Source organism: Necator americanus, chromosome V (assembly GCF_031761385.1).
Source record: "Necator americanus strain Aroian chromosome V, whole genome shotgun sequence".
In the NCBI taxonomy this organism is placed as follows: domain Eukaryota; kingdom Metazoa; phylum Nematoda; class Chromadorea; order Rhabditida; family Ancylostomatidae; genus Necator; species Necator americanus.
Window position 1 is genome coordinate 1,551,105 of NC_087375.1, and position 17,853 is coordinate 1,568,957.

Sequence of the window (17,853 nt, forward strand, 5' to 3'; positions counted from 1 at the left end):
TTATATGTGGATATTACACGGGAATAATAAAAAATTCACTGAAAATATGTTTTTGCTCACCTACTGTAGACATTGTGACGAGTAAAAAATAGACACAATCCGCATATGTGATCCGATGTGGATTAATGAAACCTTTGAAGAAATCTCCAGAATTCTCGAACTGCAAAGAAAACAATCAACTTTTCATTTTCATGCTTAACATACTACTAAATTTTATCTACTACTAAATTTTACTTCACTTTCTTTTTTTACTACTAAATTTTATCGCATGGAAAATTTCCGTCCAAGACGTTTCAGAGCCGTTGTGATCCCAAGTAATCAAAAATAAAAAGAATAAAGTAAGTGATGAATCTTCAAAGGAATAAGAAGGAAAAATAATAAAAAAAATCCCTTTAGTAAGAGGAATTAGGTGAATGGAAAGAACTAAATTTTTCCCTAAATAAACTCGACTGCGCCGAGGCGTTTTAAAAGTGACTCTTAACTTTTCACAAGCTATTAATCCAGAAAATAGTTGTCCTCAAGAAAAATCTGCGAAAAATCCTTGAAAAAGACAGTCCAGAAGATTGTGTTGAATTATTTCTTGCGCTAGCGGAGCAGCTAAGCGCCCTGCTAGACAAAATTCAAGGATCTTAACCCTGCCGTAATCCTTTATGGAAACCCACAAAATTTCAATGACAATGGATGACAATTTTGAGCCAAAGAATCAAATTCAATACATCAAAAATAATTTCAAAATTTCCTGAAAAAAAATCATCGTTTGATATGCTTGGAAATAATGCTGGGACCCATACGATTCGCACGATGATGGGGCAGCTAATCGGGAACAAAAAAGGTCCCAATGACGTCACATACTTCAGCCGAGACTCGAATAAGAACTAAACAAAGTATAAACCCTGTCAATGAGATCTTTTTTGTCTCTTTAATCTTCTTTTATTTATCTTTCTTTTATTTTAATTATTCTTATTTCTATTTTTTTTAAAATTTTATCCAAGTAGCCGATGAAAAAATGAGGTGAAACAGTAGTAAATCGCTTACCAAATGCACACCGCCTGCTCCCGTTAAACAAACAGAAACAAAAATTGTGACAAGTTGTGTGAGACGTATAGACGAGGATGTTTTAAGTATATTGAGGTATTGCAGGATGTCCGGAACAGTCATTAGACGTAAGGCGCGAAGAAATCGAAATCCTTAATCAGTAAGAATGAAACGGTGTGGAGGTGGAGAGAGAAGAATCGCTTCCGTTCAAGGTACCAACTCACCTAACCAATTCCTTCGTAGATAAATCGCAACGAAACTCGGTGGTATTGTACAGTAATCGATAAACGAGTACAGTTCCAGTAAAAACCATACCTTATCGGATGCAGCGATAAACTATAATAATAGAAGATTTTTTTATTATTACTTTACTAAAATTGATTGAAAGTAATGCCACATTTTCGTCAATTTCAATAAAAAAAATTCATTTTTTAATAGATTTTTCCTCTCCAATGAGTGATGTGACATCCATTACTTTCTATTCTAACAACTCCTATTTCAATCGTAAATTTATTTACTCACCCTAATAAAAAAATAAATAAGAAAGAATATGTTGAACCCGAGATCGATCTGTTGTGATTGACTTTCCTGCCATGGAATGCACGTTTCCACTTGAAAATTTTGGCTGAAAAATTCATTCATTAAACTGATTCATTTTTGAATTTTTTTCTGATGATTTTTATTTCAACAATTTTTTATCTTTATTTTTTTTATCATAGTTTAATATATGTTTTTTCTTATTTGCCCAGAAATATTCATATCTTTTCCTTCTTTTCCTTCCCTTTTTTCCTTCTTCTTCACTTTCTCTTCCTTTTTTCCCCTCTCTTTTCCATCCTTTATCAACTAATTTATGACAGAATCTTAGAAGCAGCCCAATGGAAATCCACGGCTGGCTCTTCGTTGCTCAGCTTTCAACGATCCTCAATCCACGCACACTTTTGGAATCTGAACCTCCGGAACCTGAATCCCGGAAAAAAGTGAGTTTTTTCCGGCTGGTAAACCTCATGGTCACTGCTAACCTTGTGTTACCTAGTTAAATGGTTATTTAACTAAAATTTATCCATACTAGCAATTGCTCTGTTCATTCAGCTGCCCATTCATTATTTACTTATTTATTTCATTATTTATTATTTATTTATTATTCATTTATTATTTATTGCTTTTATTATTTTTATTTATTTATTTAATTCACTAAGAGGAGTCGAGGACGTTCCCAATCGTCAACTGAACTGGAAAAAACTTTAGAAAATCACTTTAAAATACAGGACAATTCATTGAAAAACGTAGATGTTGTATCTGGTCCAATTTTATGTCTGTATAGCATGTTTTCGAGTTAGTCCCAAGACTTTTGCTCTAATCCTCGGATCCATTAGCATCTCGGACGCATTTGAAATTCAAAACTCTTAAACTTTCCCACATTTGAAAGCTCTTAGCGTTAAGAGTTTGATGTGACTTGAACCATTTTAAATCCACCAAACCAACTAACACCAGGAATTCTTCGAAAATACGCGCATTTTCGTATTTTGCGCTTAGAAATGACATGTTTTTCGTAAGAAATTCTGGAAAAATGTACCATTTCAGATGATTTTATGGTTATAACAAATTTATTTGCCGTAAAAAAATTAGTGAAGACTAATTTAGCGAGCAACGAATACGGAAAACTCGGATTAAGGCAGTCCTGGATTAACACTGGACGAGGTCCTGCTGCTCACTACTTCAATATGCGTCATATGTAAATGTGCCTGAGTTGCCGCAGGCACCACTACGGATGACTTCCGGATCGAACTGTTTTCTATTTCGCGACGAATTTACAGATCTTTGATCGTTTATGTATTTACAATTCTTCGAGCTCTCAGCACATCTTCTACTGGATATCTACTATCTGAAATACTATCTGGAAAAAATAAACAGATGTTACCCAGAAAATAATGGTGAAAATTGGAAAATTTTGTAGAAATAATGACAAAAATGACGAAATAGTTGAAATGATGAAGAAATAATGATGAAAATTGGAAAATTATACTGAATTGAAATATTGAAAAATCATTGAAAAAAATAAAAAAAGAAAAGTAGAATAATAATATTGTAATAATAAATAAAGAAATGAAACAAGGAACTTCCCAACTCTCTGGGTTTTTCACTAAAAATAGGCAAATAAACAATTAGCTGAGAAGATAAATAAAACAATTTTTTTTTCAAAATGTTCTGCTCGTATCTGCTGATTTTCTTTGCATTCTCACACAGCGCACAGTGGTTCTTTACGAGCTGTTATGGATAGGTGAGGAAGGAAAAGGTAGAGTATAAAATTAGAAATAAATTTATGGAAATTGAGCAGTAAATTGAGGAAAATAGGAAATTTTGCTTCACATAAATACATGTGGAATTTTTACATCTCTACGTCAATATTTTAGTAAATTTCAAAATCTAAAATAAAATCAACATTTTAGTAGATATTAGCATCTAAAATAAATATTCAGGATCCCCCTTTATCCGACCATACGTAAACCCCGCCGTCAAAGCCAGCAGGCCGTTAACGTTCTTCGCATTCTTCGCCGAGCTGAGGTGTAATTGGGCTTGTTTCCATTCTTCGACGACCGGCGGGGCATCATTAGGCAGGCGGCTGGCCTCCGGACCCAAATTCGGATCCAACCTCCATTTGCTGCTAACAAAGCGACCACCACAACGAGACGAACGATAAATCCCTCATTAAATCGTTGTATGTTATGTGCACTGCTGGGTTCCGAAAATAATGCTAAACACATCCAGAACACATCACTAACTGGGCGAAGAAAAATATGACGGTGACGTCATTTGGATTTATGTTCACTTGTTTTGGCGAACGAGGTTTCGGAGAATGTTTATTTACTGCTTGACGTTTTGGCAACTTTTATCCCTATAAAAAAAAACCCGGAAAATGGTTTGAGGAAAGTGGTCCACGCAGAAACTCAAAAGAGGAAAACAAAATATGCTTGGAACTATTAGTACTTACTTTCTTTCTTCCTTTCTTACTTACTTAATTACTTATTTACTTACTTATTTACTTACTTACTTACTTACTTAATTACTGTCTTACTTTCTTACTTTCTTACTTACCCAAGCACCTACTTATTGAGGCTCGGTAAAGGAAAAATGAGGAGTTTGATGGGATATCTATAACATCAAAAATCTCAAAACTTTTTCTGATCCTTGACATAAAAATGAGTTTCTCGAAACGTCAGGCCTCTAATAGAGCTTCCTCAAACCTCAATGGAAAAACAAGAGGACATGAATCCAGTTCACAATGCCGAAGTTTCAAAGAACAAAAGATATAGATATTGATTAACATCATCCGCAACCTCCTCAACCGTCAAAAGTCGAAAATATCGACCTCAAATCCACGCTTGATTTATAACTGAAGGCGCTCTATGAGGTGAATTTCTTCCTTTGAACAAATATGAAGGAAAATAAACGAATATGTACATTCTTAGCGCTTTAATGTAACTACATTATTTCTTATTTATATATTTTATATTATATTTTACTCGTATGTTTTATACCATATACAGGTTTATTTATATATATTTATATATTTGAATTAAATTTTATGTTTGTATTTATTTCCCTTCTGATGCAATGAGAGATACCCAAATTTCGCCGCAAAACCATTCTATTTTACTAACAATTTTATCTCTATTTTTTTAAATGTTTTAATTTCAAAGCAGCATCAAGAATGAGTTCAAACATACTGCTTGAGTTCTGCAGTTAAAATGATAAGCGATTTTTAATTTTTAAGTAAATTCAGCTCTGGGAATTTTTTTAGTTCCTTAATTCCTAAAAAAAAAATGGAGATTTCGATCCTTTTGACGTGTAATTCAAACTTTACTGCAGTACAAAAATCGAATACGAACTCCATTTGGAGTTATTGAGAACTTTGGGACAGAATTCATCCTAAACTACAAACTTACTCTACTTTAAAATCACTCTAAAAAATTATAAAAAGATTTTAAAAGTGTTTTTCAAACTCAGCACTTGTTAGCAAAAAAAGATATATTATTCCCTATTTTTTACTTTCATCCTTTTTTTACTCGTATATTTCATTCTTATTACATCGTTATGTATATTTATTTGCTTTTACTTCCCTCAGTTTAGATCACAAGCGATTTTAGTGAGGAGCTTGAGCTCCGACTTTCTAATTCAATTATCGTTTTGTTTTTTACGGACGAGGTTTTCAAATAGATCCTTTATTAGCCGGATTTTTCCTGTTTTTCGCTTTGAAAAGTTTAGAAAAGCTTAGAAATTCACCATAGACGGCTAAATCCCCGATCTATGAGGAATTTCTGAGCTGTGGTCCCATCGCTTAGGTGGTGAGCGATTCAAAAAGTGATTACTTCGTCGTTGTAGTTGTTTGGCTGGCGGGAAGATGAGCGTGAAAATGGGCTGATTACTGGTAATTTCTAGTGGACAAAGTTCAAATTTCCGTAAATTTCGTGGAAGGATTACCCTAAAAACTTGTGAACACGTATTTGGTAAATACTACCGTATCCTTGGACCCTCGCATAAATAATGTTTTGTTTGGAACTAGATTTTTCAAATTCAATTTTTTCACTCAATTATTTCTCGTCACGTTAAAGTGACGCCTGAGAGGCGGACCATCACATTGAAGGACTCGATCCAGAAAAATAGAAGACCCTTCCAGGAGAAGATGAAGAGTATATTTTAGATTCGAAAAAAGAACCTGGTTCATGTTAATTTTGTGAAATAAACGAATTGCCGCACTATTTATGAGATGGAAGCCAGTGTTTTTCAACTATTCCTATATGGGATGTAGACCAGAAATTCACGGAATGTGAATCCATGCGGAACGCGCCTTCAAATCCATCATTTCCAAAACGTCATTCCCAAATTCCCAAGCTTCTTTCGCGTCGAAAATAGTTTTTGTTTGTTCGAAGCTCCTTTCTTCCGCTCTTACATCATCATTTCACAGCAAAAACATCCCGAAATCCCAAAAGACAATGGAATTCGCTTCAATTTCTATATCATTCATATTTTTTTACTTATATTATTTTATTCTATTATTATATTCTATATTTTGTACTATTTTCACATCTTTGTTTTGTTTCTTATAAAATAAAACTGGTGTAAATTGAAAATTGGGCCCATTTCCTTCAGAAAACCTTCAAACCCCACCTCTAGGACCATCCGGATGGACTACCGGCCACCTTAGGCCTAGCTTAAGCTTAGCCGAGCCCGCATCGCTACAGATTGCGTGTAATTTCTTCAACAAGATTTTTTTCCCAGAAAAATTGCCATGATTTTGGTGGAAAACATTTGCGTAGAGCGTAAAATGTGAAAACAATGGGCAAACAGTTAATAATTGGAAGAAAGAGGGCTTTTTAAGTGAATTTTGCTGGACACGGATTATCGTAGGGTAGTAAGTTGGTGGCAGAGAAGAGAGCTCCCATCCAAACTCAACAGAACGTTATCTTTTCAGGAGCATATGTGAATTTCAACTGGTAAGGCTTTTCTAGGTCCCAAGAATAAACGAAACTTCGCTTCCACGTTGTGATCATCGCCAATTTTGTTGTGAGTCCAAAAATAGATTCCATTATTCCACGCGGTACTGTTTTAAGGAATTATATTTTTCCACATGTGATCACCTCAAAATTTGCCCTCCGGCCGAGAAAAAATATTCTTCAACGACTTGAAACCGACGGACTAAAGCTCTCTCCGTTTTTTTGCGCGGTTCCGCATGCACATTCCATCCATTTCTCATCGCCATCAGGCACTTTGTCATATTTATGGATGAGAGAATTACGACATTTGGACGTTCTTCCAACTGTATATTAAAGAGATGAGAAAAATTCCGAGTGTATATTGAAGAGAAGAGAAAAATTCTGGAAAGGGGGAAAAAAGAGAGAAAAATCATCAATCCTACTCTGATTCTGCGTCGTCATCATGTTCGAGCTCAATTTAAATTTGTAAGAGTTTACATTAAAGCATACGGAGGGTAGAGATTAAAATTATTTGAATTTACTTATATATTTATATTATTATTTATTTATTTTTAACCTTTACTAGCTATATATTTATCCATTAACTATTAGCTTTTAGCTATTTATTTTATGAATATTTATTTATTTTCATAAATCCAAATTAAAATCCCTCCTGTTAATACATAATTAATATGTACAGGAACCTAACGACAATAACCCCTTTAATCCTCATTCCAAAAAATCCTTTTTAATTTAATTTAATTTTAATTTAATTTAATCCTCTTTTAATCCAAAACATGGCCCTAATGTGGTTGAATGGTGTTAAATTCATGAACAGAGAATGCCAATGTGATGGTTTGCAAGAATTTCTCCGATACCACTAGGATCAACTCTCCAGTAAACAGGAGCCGAGTAATTTATGACCTCTCCTCCGGAAATGAATGACCTGCTGGAAGTGACTGATGTTTTAAGACAATATTTTATCGTTGTAGATAAATTTCGTAGGCAAATTTTTGACCACAGAGGGTTCACAGAGGTTCAGTAGGCCGTCGTGGCCCCTGTAGACGTATTGGGGATCCCTATGTACCACATGTGTACATATTGCCTTATTCCAGAATATTTACGTTCCTCGTTTCGTTACAGTAATCCTGGTTTTTTTTTCTAACAAACTATTAGTTAGAATAGCTGTTCTCGTCGGAGACAGTACGATAAATCATTCAAAATTTTATATTATAGTAATTTTTATTAATTTCCAGAAAAAAATTCATGTTATTATCGAATGTGCTCAATTATGGCGACTTATAAAAGCGTACCTGAGTACATTTTCTAAGAGTAAATTACAGTATACAACTTATAAATCATCTATAAAGTAATTGTTAAAGTTTTGTTATAAAGTTAACAGTAATTTTTATAAAACTTTTCAGGAAACGGCATCTACCGCGTGAAGAAGTGATTTTTCTACCAAACTTCATTCTCGCATTCAATCCAGCATTCTCGGCTGAGTCGAACAAACAAAATTAGTAAAATAAATTAAATAAGAGCAAAACTAATAAAAATCGCGAAATAATTAGATAAATACAATAAAAATCAGATAAAATAATTGAAATAATTAATAAATAAATTTTAAGTTACAAAATGTTAGTGGAATCAAGTATAACTAATTACTAATTTTTAGAATACATACATTTTTTTTTCATCACAATAGAAATGTCTGCTATTATTTCTGGACCGTGAGGCTCCCGACACTTATATGGACAGTTACAGTAATCTAGAGTACGGTAGGGAATTTTTTCCTCCCGTTACCGAATAGGACAAATTAATGGACAACCTCCGTAATCACCTCAGAATTCTCAAATCTCAAACCTCAGGAAATCTTCATCGCAGGATTTTATGAGGAAATCGTCAAATTTCCCCGGTGGCGTCTATGCTTCTTATAAAATAAATATGACTTATAAAATAGAATATGCTTATAAAATAAAAATATACGATCACGCAAACGTTCGTGTCATAGAAAAACTGAATCCGCCATAAGAAGTGGATGGAGAAAAAAAAATGAAGAATCGTGCAGTTCATATCATCTACCGCTAGCGGCAATGAAAACTCGGAAATGGACAGAATCCCAGGAATCAAATCCCGCGAAGAAGCGATCCTTGTGATTTCATGTTTTCCACGTACGCGTACGCGGTTAACAGTGGTTAAATGAAAAATATAGAGGAGGGATAGGAGAATAGTAAGCGATTTCCCTTCCTACTTTTCTTTTTCTCACCTTTCTAACATTTTTTCACAGTTTAGTACGGAAAATATCAAAAGGAAACGATAGACGACTTATTAGAAAATTGTTGGAAAAATCCTGAAAAACGAAAAAAAACTGGCATAAACACTCACAAACTTGCATCGTAAAAGTATATTCCAAGTGAACCGAGCGATAGTACGAATACAAGAACGACGAGGAATCGTCCCGTAAGGCTTTGACCAGAAATTAACTCGCCAGCCCAATCCTTCGCCTAAATACGTGGTCCTCAGGACGGAATAAGTTAACATGAGTGCAAAAATACCAGAAACTTAAAGGTTTCGTCTTTTTTTTGGTGAAACAGACATAATAAATAATAAAAATAATACGTATAATTGTAACTTATAATACAGTAATATATAATAATAACACAATACTGAATTATATAGTAGTGATAAAGGGAGAATTTAGTTTTGGCAGAAACCTATCAAGGATTTTTTTCAAACAATAAGTAGGAGCCATGCTTCAAATGGAGAATAATTCGTTATTGTTGTTGATCTGCTATTAATTACTGATTATAAATTTAATTATTGATCGTGAAATAATACCTATTTCTTAATTAATTACCAACTAAACATTCTTTTCCAGGTGATCCTCCGGCTGGTTAATGAAAAAGAAAAGTCTGCTCATCTCTTGAAAACCTCTAGATATTGAGAGTAGTAAAATTATCACCGACTGGTTTTTCAAAATTTCTTCCTTTTTTTGTTTTTTCTTTTTAAAACAACATCAAAATTCTTCATCTAAAACCAGCAACGTTCTTTTGCTTTTGTTTTAGTCTTCCGATGCTTTGTATAAACAGCAAAAAAATTTTTTTTGAAGCTTTCAATGCCCAATTACTTCCCGAGATTTAAATAAGAAATAGTAAGATTTAAATAAGATGCAATGTAGGATATGCAGCCGTCCTGACTTCAGATTTACATTTCAAATAAAGATACTGTGAAAATAAAACGGATCTGTGGGGAAAAAAATAAAAATTGCAGTTTCACATATAAAAATATCTCATTAAAAAATAAAATAAAGATATACACAACTTTGGGGTGAACATAATAAGCCGATTAGCATTAAACAAATGTAGACAGAAATGTGATTGCATAAAAACGATAATTCCTCCCTAATGCTGTAAAAGAACCTTTCAAACAATAGGATAAATTTTATCAAGATTTCTTGGAAAGGGAAGAGTTCTTGGAAAAGGAAGACTACCTGGAAAAGGAAGAGTTCTTGGAAAAGGAAGAGTTCTTGGAAAAGGAAGACTACTTGGAAAAGAAAGACTTCCTGGAAAAGGAGTAATCCATTATGAGATTGTTTGGAAAAGTTGAAAAGATTGTTCAAAAGAATAATATAAAGAATAAAATAGTATCCGCACCAAAAAAAGACAAAATAAAAGAAAAGAGAAGACGGAGAAAATGAGTAAGTAAGAAAGAACAACAAAGGAATGATTACATCATTGATTGAAATTGAAAAAAAAAACACTTGAAATTTTTTTTATTTCGAATAAAATAGTCTCCGCACCAAAAATATCTATTATTTATTTTTTATTTTGATTCCACGAAGAAAGAGCATAAAAATTCTACGGTTCCCCTATAGAGAAATCAATAGGAAATGTTCATTCCTACCGTATTCATTCTCATAAATGTACATTTACTCACCTCAGTCATCCAACCCAAATGTTTTTCTTCTTGCTTTAACGCTAAACTTTCGAATTCGGTTTTTACTGGACCATGCTTGCCGTTTAACTGTAAAATGTTCTCTCTCTCCGCAAAATTTCTCTTTTTTTCCAGAAAAAAAAAAGGCTGAAGCTCCTACGTACGTACTTGCACTTGCACGGATTCCGATATTTCGATATCTTCCCGTTCACGTCGTTGGCAAAACAGATGTGTGACGATTCGCCACGTTACAACCAACAGCATTGAAACACAAAATGTGACGATACTAAACAAAGATAAATCTCTTTTTTCTTCTCGAAAGATTTTAAATAAATATATATAATAGATATTTAATAAAATAAAAGGTTCACTGCTTCAAAACCGGCTAAACAAAGATATATATAATTTTTTTTCTTGTTATCGAAATATTTTAAACATATATAAACAAAGATAAGAACAGAAGAAGATATATCAATTTTTTTCTTGTTCTCAAAATATTTTAAATATATATAATGGATATTTAATAAAATAAAAGGGAACTGGTTCAAAACCGCCTGAACAAAGATATCTCAATTTGTTTTTTCTTGTTCTCAAAATATTTCTATATATATATATATATATATATATATATATATATATATAAATATTTATATATATATATAGTAGATATTTAGACGAAATTTAGATATTTAAAGAGAAAAAAAAGACAACGCCAGTCTTCTCTGACAATAAATGAGGGTTTCGGCTTTAGTAAGGTTTGTAATTTTTTTTGTTCGTAAAATTCTCTGAATCAAACAAAGTGTGCTCCATTTTTTTAGAATCTTTCTTTTCCGGTGCACCATTGGTGTATGTGAATAGATGAATATTTAGTAAAATAGAAGGGAATCGGTTTGAAAAGGTTGGTTTTGCATAGTTTTTCCAAAAATCATTTAAAATCGTTTACTCATATTTATTCAGACAACAACAGTGCCGAACCGGTTGATTTTAAACCAGTTCCCTTCTATTTTATTATATATATATATATATATACCACTTTATAATTTTTTATTTCTTATTCTTATACATTGCATCATTTTATTTTACTTTATTTTATTTTATTTTTATCTATTTATTTTTATTATTTTGTTACTGTTTTGTTATTTGTTAATTAATTTATCTTACATCCTCTTTATTCTTACATCTTTTTTATTAGTTTTTTATTTGATATAAAAAAGTTAAGCACTTAACCCCATCATTTAAATAGGATATACTTGTTTACTTTTTTGTTTTATCTTCTTTTTTTTAAATTTTTCACAAAAACGCTTCGAGTGGGAATTATACGCCGGAAAAAAGCGCCAGAATTTCGTTTTCTATTCACCACCTGGTTTTTTTTTCAATTTTTAATAGGGCATGCAGTATTGAGAGGTAACCATGAATTTTGCGTGTAACCACGTTTGATCATTTAACGAAATTTTATTTATTTTTGAACAAATGTCCATCACCAAGTTTTTTTTTTGAGAAAAAAAAGTAATTTGAAAGAAATATTAGCATCTTTCGGTGCTGGAATGATCAGGAGTCCTATAATATTCCTATTCCCGAATCTATCCGGTATTCCAGATGAGAATCTATTCCACGCGATCGCTATGCGCGAGAAAAAAAACCATGCCAGATGCCAGTTGCTACGTAATTTCCCGTAATCCGTGGAGACTTCATCCGTGGAGCCGAAAGGCCACACACACACGCAAGTGCAGTGAATTTCATTATTGCGTAAACGTCAGCCATCACATTTAGGACAAATACCGTATTCCGCTGGAACTGGAAAAAGGCGAAAAACCACCGATGATTAGAGGAGAAAAACTGTTTTCTTATATGTTGCGGGGAGTATAATGTTGTTTTTTCAGTAAAAATGTAGAATTTTTAGGCATTTTTCCAGTAATTTTCTGGAAGTGTTATTTATTTGTTATTTTATCAGATGTAGTTTATTTACTTAAATTTATGTTCTTTATTTCAAAGCACATTTTTTTCCCATAAACTCCTTCTTTCTCTTTTAGCCTCTTACCACCATGTAACATTTTTAAATTCAATGCTGATTTAATTTTTCTTAATTTTTTGATCAATATTATCAAATCAATCCGAGAAAAAATCATCAATCAATTCGGGAGATATCACAGAATTGTTTTGTTTTACTCTAAATCCATTTTTGCCCATATATTTTCTGGATTCCACCTATTTCCTGAATTTTGTACTTGTTTGCGTGAAATTTTGCGACTTTTTTTTCAAAATGTTTCCTAAAATTTTGCTTTTTCTGCATAAAATAGTGCGAATTTTCTTCAAAAGTCGAAATTGTTAACACGGAATCTCTGCAGATTTGCTTCAAGCAACAAAATTTCGATTTTCTCTTCTGGTTCGCGTGCTGTCGTGGACACGAAAAAGAGGAAAAAAGGAAAATGGCAAAAAAACAGCAAGCAGTCGTTCGTTTCATATGCGTGCGCAATTCATCTTTTTCGAGGGAAAAACAACCAGGATAACAGGAATGTCTCTTCAGTTTACGGTATGTTTACATAATTACGAGGAGCGTTGCGCAAATTCTCATCATGAATACACCTGATAGCTTCGGGAAGGAATATGACTCCTGAGCTTCACACAAACGATGTAAGTCATTCTTTCGGACCAATTTTTTTCGGCAAAAATTCGCCTAAAACGTTTCTCAAAATTTCTTCAGATTTTTCATGTTTTCCTCAGAGGTAATCGAAAAATTTTCTACTACTTCTAGAACTACTGGTACTTGGTGAAATAATGTAGATTGTAAAAAAAGGAGCATCGAAAAGAAAAAAAGGTGCTCGCTAAAAGAAAACTCTTTTTTTCTTTGTGTCGGTAACCGATGCTTCCGTGAAAATTTCCAGAAAAAAAACCCGCCCCTAAAATAGCATCAACAAATAGAAAGAACTAACCGAAGAGTACAAACAAATACGAGAGGAACAAAAAAAAAAGACTTCTATTGCCCGGTATGGGAGAACACTGGAGTGAATCCATCTCTTCCAGAGATGAATAGTTCAAAAATTCAGAAATTATTCATTATAAGGATAAGGATATATTAATTGTACTATATAGATATATAAGGGGTCCTAGAGTGCAAACGAATATATGTAGGTATCATTTGTGGATGGATTTCTACCGAGAATCCTATGACATCATAATTTCCTTCCCGGAACCCTTTTTTCGGAGCTTTTTTGTCCGAGAAATATGCTGAACACTCTATTCGCCGCTTGCCTATGCCGTCCTTTATGTCACGTCCATTTCTAGGACTACAAAGATACAAAACTCGGGATATTTCTCGGCTTGAAGAATAAGTTATGGGATCCTAGAGTGTTTTCTTTTCCTCAATTTCAACCCCAACATAAAAAGAGGTTTTACCGTTTTATTTTAGTTTTTGAATTTTTTTTTAATTCATTAATTTTAGTTATTTAAGTTATTTAAATTATTGAATTGATTTATTTGTTTTATTTAGTTATTTGAAAGAGGTTTTCTCCCTCTAAAACCGAGCGTTTTTGTTTTTTCCAAGCTGATTTAATTTTTCTTAATTTTTAAATCTACATTATATTTTACACCATATCGGTCTCCGTATAAATCCAAAACTTGAAATATTTGTCGGATTTATGGATGAGTAATGGATTTTTTTCTCAGATTCAGCGCGCACAGAAAAAAAGGTTTTACCGCCATATAACATTTTTGGTTTTAAAAATAACCTAATTTTTCTTAATTTTTAGATCAATATTATACATTTTATCATATCGGTTTCCGCATAAATCGATAGTTCTTAGTTGTGTAGTTTCTCCCTCCTCTTTCACAAACGGATAGAACTCAGTTGGTTAAAAAAAAAGGTGAAAGAGAAGGAGACACAGCTGATGTTTCGATTCCAAGGCTGCATGTCCTCCTCTCAATCGCATAGAAACTCCCGAAACGTCTCTAAGAACGTTCATTGTTCTTTCTTTCTCTTTTTTCTAGGAAAAAAAAAGAGAAGAAAATGTGGCTTTATGGCGAAACAAAAAGAACTTGGCGGATTTTCCTCCTCTTCGACTTATAAACACTTCACTAATAACTTTCATTGAAAATTATAACTGCAAAATGTAAACGGAAATACAGAATGAACGAAATTTGCTCCCTATGTGCCCATACAACTGCAGCATTTGACCGCAATACCTTAGAAAAAAAGCAGAAATCTTTGAAAAAAAAAGATAAATTGCTTGAAAAATTAGGAAAAAAAAGCTTCCACTTTCCTGACCAAAAATCTTGTCGATTCAAAAAGTCCAAAAAAGGAGAAGCTAAATGTGTTTGAAGATTCAGCGATTCATAAAAAACGATCAAATTTATCCAATTCATTTTAATTATTTGTTTAATTCGTTTGAGTTCAATTTTGTTACTTTTAACTTTAATTTTTAGAAGTCGAGGTCTTAATTAAAAATAGAGATTATTCCCTAAAAGTGGATAGAACTTTGACAATTTTTTTTTTCAATTCAAGTTTAATTTTCGCAGACATAAATAATGGAAACAACAACATATATAATGGCAACAACAGAAATAATGGAAACGAAACAAGGACGGAACGAATCCGTGAAACTGCTCTACTATAGAAGATTTTCGAGGCTTATTAAGAACTCTATTAAGACAAAATCTGGAAATATCCAGTATTTCTTTCAATTTTTGACAATTCAGTCGAGAATATTCATAGAATATGACAACTTCCTATGATTTCAATAGTAATTAGTTCAATTATCTGTAAATTCGAAAGCTATGTTTCTTATTTTTGTTTCAAAGATTTAAAATGTTAATTTTTGGTCTAAAATTAGTTCGTAGTCCTTCTTCAGAAGAAAAAACTTGAAATTTCTTAGAAACATAGTCCATACTGCTTCTATGTATTAATGGACACTCTAGGAGTCCCATGAATCCCAAGAGAATAACATTGCGTGATCCTCAAGAGAAATCCGTTCGGTACATGGTTCATTTCTATCAATATTAACAAAAAAACCGAGCAAATAACCTCTTAATTACCGTATGTTGTAATAAATTGTAAATTAGGCCTTGGTGAAAAAAGTTGGAAGTAATGGGACCTCACCAAAACTTTTAAATTTGACGTGACGTTTTGAAAATGAATAAAAAAAGAAAAAGAAAAGCAACGATACGATTGTAGAAAACAGAAGAAAAACTAAATCCTCATTTTTCAAGCAGTCCTTCATTTAGATATAAATATTTTTATCACTTTATTTATTTATCTAATTATTTATTTATTTATTGCATCCCAGACCCAATAATCCCTTTATTATCATTATATTTATGCATTTATTTATTTATTGTATCCCAGACCCAATAATTTCCATTATTATCACTATATTTATTTATTCATTTATTTAAATATTTATTTATTGTATTCCGGACCTAATAATTCGCAGGCTACGTTAAATCAAATCTGATGGATTCAACGTAGATCTCGTATATACGTAATCTCAAATGTCACAAAGTGAAATCCTAGAACACAGAGATCGTGGAAGGTATCACAATTTCAATTTTCAACGATTTTATGATTGAAAATGGGGGAGAGAGAGAGCATGCGTGTGTGTGGGAGAATTGGATGAATTTCAACGAGAAGATGAAAAAAAATACGGGACGAGATGGGACATGAACTCAGCAAAATAATAAAAGATTTAAAAAAACGTACCTGCTCAGCATAAAACACCAATATTTTCGTTCTTCCAGACATTTACGATCATCCTCGGTCATTTCCATAAATGCACGTGACATATTACAATTCATCGGATAACCGTATGGCTGGTTAAAGCCTTTAGCTTGACTTGCTACATAATGTTCACCCATTTCCTCTTCCTCTTCTTCTTCTTTTTCTTCTTCCTCTTCTTCCTCTTCTTCAATGTGAATAGCACAACTAAAAAGTTAAATAAAGTTACAGTAAACCTCCGGCACATTTTCGTGGAACGAAAATTGGACCGAATAAGAAAAGCGAGAGTGTAAATCTCTTGGAAAAAAAAACGTGGATCTGGATGAAATTGCATCCTTTACTACCTCGAAAACAAAGTCTCAAATGCTAATGGTTCGCGTATGTGTGCGTATGTGTGTCCTGACAGGAATAAATAGCAGTAGAAGGTATGGAGAAATGTAAGGGGTTTGTGGAGAAATCCGCAATAGAACTCATAGAAGACAAAAAATTTTCAGAGAAAGAAATTATTCACCGGGGAATTGCGACGAATAAAAATTGGATGAATGCGATGATCGATGGAAATATCGAGGAAAATATACCTAGTTGACAAAATCCTGGACCTGGATCGACTTCCACTGTCTCACTGGTGGAGGTCCAGCTTAGGTATTAGCTCCAGATGACATCTATATGTAACGGAACGACAACGCTCACCTTCACTATACTTCTGGACCCACGCCGCGAACGGACGACCAGCTCCCGACTCAGTAGGAGGTAGATCAAACACGGATCGATCGATATCAGCCGAAGGATGACGTCATGAACATCAGCTCCACCGCCGCATTAACTACACGCGAAGCCGAAGGCGATAACTCTGCATGTCTCTAGTTTTCCACCCGAAGAGGCGTGCGATGTCTGCGTGCCTCACCACCACCGCCACCATCGTCACCGCCGGAGTCCCCACCGCCTCCGGCGATCCGCTCTCACCGCCGCCGGCGCCGCCGCAGCCGTTGCCGCCGCCACCGCCATCTGCCATGCACCACCCGTAGGGGATGGATCGATACCGGTGCCATAGGCGAGCGAACGAGCGAGCGAGCGAGGGATGGAGGGAGGGAGGGACGGAGAGACGGCGTACACGACGAGGTTGTAAGGTGTCCTCGACGGCAGGCGCCAGATGGCGACGAATGTGCACGTTCACGCTTTACTCATGCTATATAATCATTTTGCTCTGAGCGCATTAAATCCCCGCCGGCGACGACGTTCCAGTGCAGCGCGTCGTGTTTGTTGTTTTGCATCGAGAACTTTCGGCGTATATTCACTAATAGCTACGAATTTTCGCTTCACTGTAACTTTAAATACGATGATGTGATGTTGACGAGTACTGTAGTACGAGTACTGTAGACCTAGACAAAGATAGATAAACAAAAATGACTAAATCACTTTTCACAAGCGACTTCGAAGCTCCGAAGAAGAGTGCGATTCGCTGAAGATCGGCACGGATTTATGTTTTCTTCATGTTTTTGTTTTCTTCTCCGGATAATCACAATCACACAAAAACACGACGGCTAATCCTTAACCGACGTGCTACACGATGTATATAGGAGATTGGTGGATTAACTATGTCAATAGAGCTTCTAGATCCATGAATGAGAATAACAGAATCCTCTTTGCAACAACTTATAAAAGAATGGCTTGAAAACTAGGAAAATTCAGGAGAAAAAAACGGAAAAA

At 33.8% G+C, this 17,853-nt stretch overlaps 1 protein-coding gene across 4 annotated transcripts in view; it reads right to left on the minus strand.

Annotated features, from left to right (window-relative positions):
* Positions 1 to 17,853, minus strand: part of RB195_012648 (uncharacterized protein) — a gene marked incomplete at both ends in the record, with an annotated part of 37,189 nt that overhangs the window by 17,476 nt on the left and 1,860 nt on the right. For 3 of the 4 annotated variants that reach the window (XM_064202115.1, XM_064202114.1, XM_064202116.1), the window contains 11 exons: positions 61 to 160; positions 1,036 to 1,187; positions 1,260 to 1,371; positions 1,558 to 1,660; positions 8,892 to 9,010; positions 10,443 to 10,529; positions 10,608 to 10,725; positions 16,132 to 16,241; positions 16,283 to 16,353; positions 16,837 to 16,885; positions 17,051 to 17,158. In XM_064202115.1, the coding sequence (XP_064057995.1) occupies positions 61 to 160; positions 1,036 to 1,187; positions 1,260 to 1,371; positions 1,558 to 1,660; positions 8,892 to 9,010; positions 10,443 to 10,529; positions 10,608 to 10,725; positions 16,132 to 16,241; positions 16,283 to 16,353; positions 16,837 to 16,885; positions 17,051 to 17,158 (1,129 nt within the window). Of the gene's footprint in view, positions 1 to 60; positions 161 to 1,035; positions 1,188 to 1,259; positions 1,372 to 1,557; positions 1,661 to 8,891; positions 9,011 to 10,442; positions 10,530 to 10,607; positions 10,726 to 16,131; positions 16,354 to 16,836; positions 16,886 to 17,050; positions 17,159 to 17,853 lie in introns of those variants that run through there. The other variant, XM_064202113.1, reaches the window with a different exon arrangement.